This window comes from Protobothrops mucrosquamatus, unplaced genomic scaffold (assembly GCF_001527695.2).
Source record: "Protobothrops mucrosquamatus isolate PMUCROS unplaced genomic scaffold, P.Mucros_1.0 scaffold5860, whole genome shotgun sequence".
Taxonomy (NCBI): domain Eukaryota; kingdom Metazoa; phylum Chordata; class Lepidosauria; order Squamata; family Viperidae; genus Protobothrops; species Protobothrops mucrosquamatus.
In genome coordinates this window covers 10,226-19,131 of record NW_015391705.1, presented here as the reverse complement: position 1 = coordinate 19,131, position 8,906 = coordinate 10,226, and the positions used below count along the sequence as shown (strand labels likewise).

General features: G+C 46.9%; 1 protein-coding gene across 1 annotated transcript in view; it reads right to left on the bottom strand.

Moving 5' to 3' along the window:
* The window catches only part of EXOC4 (exocyst complex component 4), a gene marked incomplete at its 5' end in the record, with an annotated part of 50,803 nt that overhangs the window by 34,569 nt on the left and 7,328 nt on the right, over nucleotides 1–8,906 (bottom strand). The window contains 2 exons of the mRNA XM_015829328.1: nucleotides 1,368–1,523; nucleotides 2,824–2,960. Coding sequence (XP_015684814.1) covers nucleotides 1,368–1,523; nucleotides 2,824–2,960 — 293 coding nt within the window. The remainder of the gene's footprint in view (nucleotides 1–1,367; nucleotides 1,524–2,823; nucleotides 2,961–8,906) is intronic.

Genomic DNA, 8,906 nt, shown 5'->3' with positions numbered 1-8,906 from the left:
GACTGTTATCAGCAGCAAGGCAGGGGATGATTGGCTTTTTTTGCTGGGATTGCACCCTTGAAACAGAGATGAGCGCCACCCTTATAGTCGGCAACGACTAGTCTAGGGGTAGGCAACCTTGGCTCTGTGATGACTGGTGGACTTCAACTCCCAGAATTCCTGAGCCAGCCACGCTGAGGGGAAAGGGAGAGGTTTCCAAGCTGAGCCATGCCGGCTCAGGAATTCTGGGAGTTGAAGTCCACCAGTCATAAAAAAGCCAAGGTTGCCTACCCCTGGTCTAGGAGGCTCACCGCTTAGAACAGGAGGACTTAGGACAGGGGTAGGCAACCTTGGCTCTTTTATGACTCGTAGACTTCAACTCCCAGAATTCCTGAGCCAGCCATGCTGAGGGGAAAGGGAGAGGTTTCCAAGCTGAGTCATGAGCTCCTGTTCTAAGCGGTGAACCTCCTAGACCAGGGGTAAGCAACCTTGGCTCTTTTGTGACTCGTGGACTTCAACTCCCAGAATTCCTGAGCCAGCATGGCTCAGCATGGAAACCTCTCCCTTTCCCCTCAGCATGGCTGGCTCAGGAATTCTGGGAGTTGAAGTCCACGAGTCACAAAGGGGCCAAAGTTTCCCTCATGCTGGCTCAGGAATTCTGGGAGTTGAAGTCCACCAGTCATAAAAGAGCCAAGGTTACCTACCCCTGGACTAGGGGAGTAAAATCCGCAGGGACCCCTTCCCTCCCTCCTTTATTCCTATAAGCTAGAGGTCTCCAACCTTTCTGGGCTCGAGGACTGGAGGGAAGGAGAGCAGCTTCAAAATTGGTGCACACACACGCACACACACATACACGAGGCCACGCACACTGGCGCGGCACTAGCATCCCCGTTCACGCATGCGCGAACAGCCGCACCACCCCCCACAGCGGCTAGTAACCCGTTCGTGCATGCGCAAACGGGCCGCACAAATCACCTGGGTTAGCGGCACATGCGCAACCAGGCTGCAGACACCCGCCCTGCAGGTGCATCACCGTTCGCGCCCATACGCATGCGCAAATGGGGCCGCGGGCGCTAGCACAAGTGGGGGGAATGCGCACCCATGCGTGCGCGCACTGACCAGCCGTTTCTGCGGCTCGCTGGCCAAGAGCCCGTGGCCCGGTCCTGGGCCACGGACCGTAGGTTGGGGACCCCTGCTATAAGCCACCTGGAGTCCCCAAGAGTGAGCTGGGTGGCCCTATCCATCTTCTTCACTAAAACAATCGGATAAAATCTCCTAGCACTTTGTCCTTATTCATCCAGACGGTGGGAGGTTCACGGCCCACCCGCCAGAAGACGCCGTCCAGGTGGAACGTTGATTTCCATCCATGGATCTAAGGAAAAACTCGCCTTATGAAGTCTTCTTCTTCCTCTCGTTTAGGCCTCAGCTGTTTGGGCTGGGCCATGTTGCTCCAGTTGGGAAGCGACTTCAAGAGTCTGGTAATGTCGTCGTCTTTGGCCCAAGAGGCGCTGATCACCATCTTCTCGTCCGATTGGACGATGCTCCTAAAGTGAAAAAAAAAATAACCAGGGGACAGTTTAGAAGAAGGAAGCTGGTTTGGCCAAGTATTACAGGCAGTCCTCAACTTACGACCAGAATTGAGCCCTGTCGCTGAGCAAGGCATGTTAAACGAGTCACGCTGGCTCTGGTGAGGTTTTTTTTTTTTGCTGTTTTCTACAGCTACATTAACAGAGACTTATAAGCCTGAAAGTACAAAGCTTCTGCTGTCTCCTTTAAAGACTGAAAAGCTAGGAAAGTATACAGCTCTGGGCTATGCCCTCTCTTATCTGACTGTTCTCTAAAGCTACATTAACAGAAACCTGTTGAATCTGAAAGTACAAAGCTCCCGCCGTCTCATTTACAGCCCAAGAAACTAGGAAACTATACAGTTCTGGGCTATGCCCTGTCTTATCTGACTGTTTTCTACAGCTACATTAACAGAGACTTATAAGCCTGAAAGTACAAAGCTTCTGTTGTCTCCTTTAAAGACTGAAAAGCTAGGAAACTATACAGCTCTGGGCTATGCCCTCTCTTATCTGACTGTTCTCTAAAGCTACATTAATAGAAACTTGTAAGTCCGAAAGTACAAATCTGTCACTGTTTCCTTTACAGCCCAAGAAGCTAGGGAACTACGTAGCTTTGGGCAATGCCCTCTCTTATCTGACTGTTTTCTACAGCTACATTAACAGAAATTTGTAAGCCTGAAAGTACAAATATCCTGCCGTCTCCTCTACAGCCCAAGAAGCTAGGAAACTATACAGCTCTGGGCTATGCCCTCTCTTAACTGACTGTTTTCTACAGCTACATTAATAGAAACTTGTAAGTCTGAAAGTACAAATCTGTCACTGTTTCCTTTACAGCCCAAGAAACTAGGGAACTACATAGCTCTGGGCTACGCGCTCTCTTATCTGACTGTTTTCTACAGCTACATTAACAGACACTTGTAAGCCTGAAAGTGCAAAGCTTCTGCCATCTCCTTTACAGACTAAAAAGCAAGGGAAATCTTTTTCTTCATCCACTATGCAGCTCTGGCTTACATCCTCTCTTATCGGACTGTTCTCTAAAGCTACCTTAACGGAAACATGTAAGTCTGAAAGCGCAAATCTCCCGCCGTCTCCTTTACAGCAGCCCAAAAAGCTAGGGAACTACGACCTCATTCCGTCAGAACCGAGGAAGCTCCTTGGATGAGGAGCGAAAAGTCTTCAAGAGAAAAAAAAAACCCAAGAAAGTCGAGTTGCCTCTTGGAAAAAAAAGCACCTTTGGGACAAGTGTGACCCGGATGAGGGAGAAGCTCCGTAGCCATACCTGTAAGCCACGTTGCAGGTGTCCTTGTACTGTTGGAGCTTGACGCAGACCATGTTCAGGAACTGGTCTGAGTAGGCGCTTAGGTCATGCATCAAATTCATGAGGTCCTGGACCGTTTTTTCCACAATGACTGTGCTCTGATGACGAAAAGAAAAAATACACACAGGGAGGCTGAGTGAAGAAAAGCCATCTTCAAGTCATTTCCAAGCAGAGTTGAAACACGCAAACAAGTGGACTGGAGGCTAAAACATACAAGGAACGGTTGCCAGAATTGGCATGTCTAGTTTAATGAAGAGAAGGACGAGGGGGGACAGGATAGCAGTGTTCCAATCTCTCAGGGGCTGCCCCAAAGAAGAGGGAGTCAAGCTATTCTCCAAAGCACCCTGAAGGCAGGACAAGAAGCAAAGGATGGAAATTCATCCAGGAGAGAAGCAACCTAGAACTAAGGAGAAACTTCCTGACAGTGAGAACAATTAATCAGTGGAACTGCTTGCCACCAGAAGCGGTGAAGGCTCCATCCCTGGAGATTTTTAAGAAGAGATTGGACAACCATTTGTCTGAAATGGTACAGGTCTTCTATATGAGCAGGGGGTTGGATGAGATGATCTCCATGGTCCCTTCCAACTTTTTTTTTTTTTTTTATTATTATTATTATTATTATTATTATTATTATTATTATTATTATTATTATTATTAATCATCACACAGTCAGCCAGATGTTCAGACTGGATTTGGCATTTTTGTCTACCGATCGAGTCCTTCCCAAGGACCTGGGATAGGCAGATGTGGATGTTTGATGGTATTACAGATATCGTCGCAGGATGGAAGCAGTTCCTAGTAAGGCCGCCTTTTGCAATTGACTAATGGTGAACTTGTCAATGCCAATGGTGTTCAAGTGGTGCTCCAGTTGTTTTTTTTATTATTATTATAATACGGATAATTGGGGGGGTCAATTCTGGTCGTAAGTCAAGGACTTACCTGTACTTAAAAATCTGGAAAATCTTTGGCCACTTGCTTAGTATGTTGTTGAATTTGAGTTCATTTGAGTGGAAATTCGGTCAGCTATGACCGGGGTGTGTGTGTGTCCTTCTCCATTTGCCCCCCCCACCTCCAATCACAAAGACAAGGACATCAGACCCCTCCCCTCTGCATTTGAAGTTTCAAAACCTCAATTCAAAGTCACCCCCACACAAACACACACACACACACACACACACACACACACCTGTTACCTTTCCCTAAGCCAAGTTGTGTCTCCCCATTGATTTTAAGATTAAAGTGCTGGCGAAAGGCCCCGGATCCATAATCCTGTTTCTGCAGATGGACCGGTGAGTGACAGGCATTGATTCTTCTCGCCCGCCTGCTAAAAGGCATCGGGAAGGCATCTCCGGGTTGAGTGACACACACCCCCGTGACACACACACACCCGGCGTTTTGAATGCGGATCACGACACTCGGAGGGTGAGTTGGACGGCTGTCAAAGGCACTTGGTGGGAAAACAGCCGAGTTGGGAAGACGAAGAGTTTGGAAAAGACCCGGGTACTTGGCACAGCTAATCCTAGAGTTACAAACGTTCGTTTAGTGGCCGTTCAAAGTTACGACGAGACGGAGGGGGGAAAGGTGACTTAGGATCCTTTTTCATACGGACGGCGGTTGCAGCATCCCCGTGGTCATTTGATCAAAATTCGGAGGCTTGGCAACCGACTCGTGCTTACGATGGTTTGCGGCATCCCGGGGTCACGGGATCCCCTTTTACGACCTTCCGACAAGCAACTGGGTGACTACCTTAACAACGGCAATGATTCGCTTAGCGACCGTGGCAAGAAGGGCCGTAAAACGGGACAAAAGTCACTTAACAGCTGTCTCACTTAGCAACAGAAACTTTGGGCTCGATTGTGGACGTTAAGTCGAGGACTCCCGGGTATCGCATGGGTCTGCAGAATTCTGGGATCTCGGGAATCTTAGCCTAGATGACTTTCTAAGGCCAGGAGGGGGCCAAGGACCAGCTGTGCAGGATTGCAAAGCTGGTTAGATATTAGAATAGGGAGATTGTAGAATGGAACGGAATGGAACAGAACAGAATGTATGGAATAGAATATATGGAATGGAATGGAACGGAACGGAACGGAACGGAACAGAACAGAACAGAACAGAACAGAATAGAAGGGAATGGAATGGAACGGAACAGAACAGAATATATGGAATAGAATAGAATAGAATAGGATAGGATAGGAATAGAACAGAATAGAATAGAATAGAACAGAACGGAACGGAACAGAACAGAATATATGGAATAGAATAGAATAGAATAGAATAGAATAGAATAGAATAGGAATAGAATAGAACAGAACAGAACAGAACAGAATAGGAATAGAAATAGAATAGAATATATGGAATTAGAATAGAATAGAATAGAATAGAATAGAATAGAATAGAATAGAATAGAATAGAATAGAATAGAATAGAATGGAATGGAATGGAATAGAGTAGAATTACAGAATGGAATAGAATTAAATAGAATAGAATAGAATAGAATAGAAAATATGGAATGGAATGGAATAGAATAGAACAGAGCTGGAAGGGACCTTGGAGGTCTTCTAGTCCAGCCCCCTGCTCAAGCAGGAGAACATATGCCATCTCAGACAAGTGACTGTCTAGCCTCTTCTTAAAAATCTCCAGGGATGGAGCTCCCACGATTTCTGGAGGCAAGCGGTTCCACTGGTTAATTGTCCTCCCTGTTAGGAAGTTTCTCCTTAATTCCAGGTTGTTTCTCTCTTTGATCAGCTTCCAACCATTGTTTCTCCTCCTTCCCTCTGGTGCTTTGGTGAATAACGTGACCCCCTCTTCTTTGGGGCAGCCCCTCAGATACTGGAACGCTGCTATCATGTCTCCCCTATTTCTTCTTTTCTTTAGACTAGCCAGACCCAAGTCCCGCAGCCGTTCTTTGTATGTTTTAGTCTCCAGGCCTTGGATCATCTTAGTTGCTCTTCTCTGAACTTTTTCCAGACTCTCAACATCTTTTTTGTGCTACGGGGACCAAAATTGGCTGCAGTATTACAGGTGTGGCCTCACTAGGGATTTTGTAAAGCGATACTAATACTTCGCGTGATCTTGATTCTATGCCTGTTTATACAGCCCAGGATTGCATTAGCTTCTTTGGCTGCTGCTGCACACGGCTGGCTCACAGTCAAGTGATTCTCGATGTAGGTCGATGTGTCTATTAATGGAATAGGGAGACTTTTGTGGTTCAGGTAGTCCTTGACTTACAGCAATTCGTTTAGCGACCGTTCAGTCACAACCGGATGGTCCATAGACAGGATCAAATGCCAACTACAGAAACGGCTGAAAGTCCACCAGATACCGACGCTGTACAAGACAGTGATTTTACAGAAATGCAGGGGGATATTTCCCTGGTTTGCTGGGGGGGGGAATTAATTATTTTAGGTAGGGATGATTTTAAGAAAATTTTAATTGACACACAGCTTCGAATATTTGGCTTTTAATTTGGTTTTATGGGGGTTTTTTGTTCTTTGATGTATTTTGTTTGTCTGTTTTAATATGCTGTGCACCGCCCTGAGTCCTACGGGAGAAGGGCGGTATATAAATTAAATTATTAAATTAAATTAAATTAAAATTNGGAAGGAAGGAAGGAAGGAAAAGGAAGGAAGGAAGGAAGGAAGGAAGGAAGGAAGGAAGGAAGGAAGGAAGGAAGAAAGAGAAGGAAGGAAGGAAGGAAGATAGATAGATAGATAGATAGATAGATAGATAGATAGATAGATAGATAAATAGATAGATAGATAGATAGATAGATAGATAGATAGATAGATAGATAGATAGATAGATATCAGGATTGGAAAACTGGAGCCCATTCAGATGCAGAAGAGAACTTAATAATAATAATAATAACAACAACAACAACAACAACAACAACAACAACAACAAAGTTGGAAGGGACCTTGGAGGTCATCAATTCCAACCCCCTGCTCAGGCAGGTAACCCTATACCAGGGATAGGCAACCTTGGCTCTTTTATGACTCGTGGACTTCAACTCCCAGAATTCCTATACCATTTCAGACAAATGGCTGTCCAGTCTCTTCTTAAAGAGCTGCCTCTTTTAGCCTGAATAGCTGAATAGCACTAGCAATAGCCGTTAGACTTATATACTGCTTTATGGGGCTTTACAGCTCTCTCTAGGCGCTTTACAAAGTCAGCCTGTTGCCCCCCCCCCCGCCCAACAATCTGGGTCCTCATTTTAACCGACCTTGGATGGAAACCTATCAAGGACAGATCCAACCGAGAATTCAGAAGAAATTTCCGGACAGTGAGAACAATTAACCAGTGGAACTACTTGCCTCCAGAAGCGGTGAATGCTCCAACACTGGAAGTTTCTAAGAAGAGACTGGACAGCCATTTGTCCGAAATGGTATAGGGCAGGGGTGGGCAACCTTGGCTCTTTGATGACTCGTGGACTTCAACTCCCAGAATTCCTGAGCCAGCATGGCTCAGCTTGGAAACCTCTCCCTTTCCCCTCAGCACAGCTGGCTGAGGAATTCTGGGAGTTGAAGTCCACCAGTCATAAAAGAGCCGAGGTTGCCTACTTCTGGCCTAGGCCGCTTTATGACTGGTGGACTTCAACTCCCAGAATTCCTGAGCCCGCATGGCTCAGCTTGGAAACCTCTCCCTTTCTCCTCAGCACAGCCGGCTGAGGAATTCTGGGAGTTGAAGTCCACGAGTCATAAAAGAGCCAGGGTTGCCTACCCCTGGTATAGGGTTTCCTGCCTGAGCAGGGGGTTGGACTAGAAGACCTCTAAGGTCCCTTCTGTATTCTCTCCCAGCTTGAAAAAAATGAAGACAGTTTTTGAAACCAAAATCCCTTTTGGGAAACAGAAATCCGGAGGGTCCCTTGGAACGACTGCAACTTTCTTGGTTATGTCACGGAGAAGGCCGGAAGGTCTCACACAGAGCCACGGCTGGCATCCTCCCAAAGGCCCATAAACCGCTGGCTCTCTGCCCTTCCTCCTTCCTGCCCACCACCAGAGCAGATGGCTGATCTTCTCCTACACCACTTCCAAGCAGAACCGGATCACTCCGAGTAAAGCATTTAAATTCCGCCTTGGATTTGTTCATCATTCTCCTCACACACACACACCCCCGGCTAATGACAGTCAAGTTACTGTTTTGTGAAAAAAAAACACATTTAACTTTCGCAAAGGCAGCGCCGCAAAGCGGGAAATGGAAGGGCACCCAGGGAACGCCAGGCTGGCACCCGGCGAAGGCGGGCACCGCCACCGACAAAGCGCTCATCCATTACCCCATCAGCAGCATCTCCAGGCCCAGCGGGATTCAAATGGGGAGTCCTGCTGGGGAAGAGAAATGAAGTTGGAATGGAGGTAATCCATCTTCGGAGGCGGGCGCCTGTTTCCGGAAGAGTTTCTTGGCAATAAAAGGGGGGAACGACCAGGCTTCATTAAAGAAGACACAGTGGAAGCTGGATGGGGATCAGAATCTTCCGTGCTCAGCTTGAAACACACAATCAATCAGAACAGAGTTGGCAGGGACCCTGGAGGTCTTCTAGCCCAACCCCGTGCTCAAGCAGGAGACCCTACACCATTTCAGACAAGTGACTGTCCAGTCTCTTCTTTAAAACCTCCAGTGTTGGAGCATTCATAACTTCTGGAGGCAGGTTGTTCCCCCGATTAATTGTTCTCGCTATCAGGAAATTTCTCCTTAGTTCCAGGTTGCTTCTCTCCTTGATCAGTTTCCATCTGTTGCTTCTTGTCTTGCCTTTGGCTGCTTTGGGAAATACGTTGATCCCCCTTTTCTTTGAGGCAGCCCCTCAAATATTGGAATCCTAGTATCATGTCACCCCTATTTATTCTTTTCGCTAGGCTGGCCATACCCAATGCCTGCAGCCGTTCTTCGTATATGTTGTAGTCTTCCGGACAGTTAGAACAATTAACCAGTGGAACAACCTGCCTCCAGAAGTTGTGAATGCTCCAACATTGGAAGTTTTTAAGAAGAGACTGGACAGCCATTTGTCTGGAATGGTATAGGGTTTCCTGCCTGAGCAGGGGGACGGACTT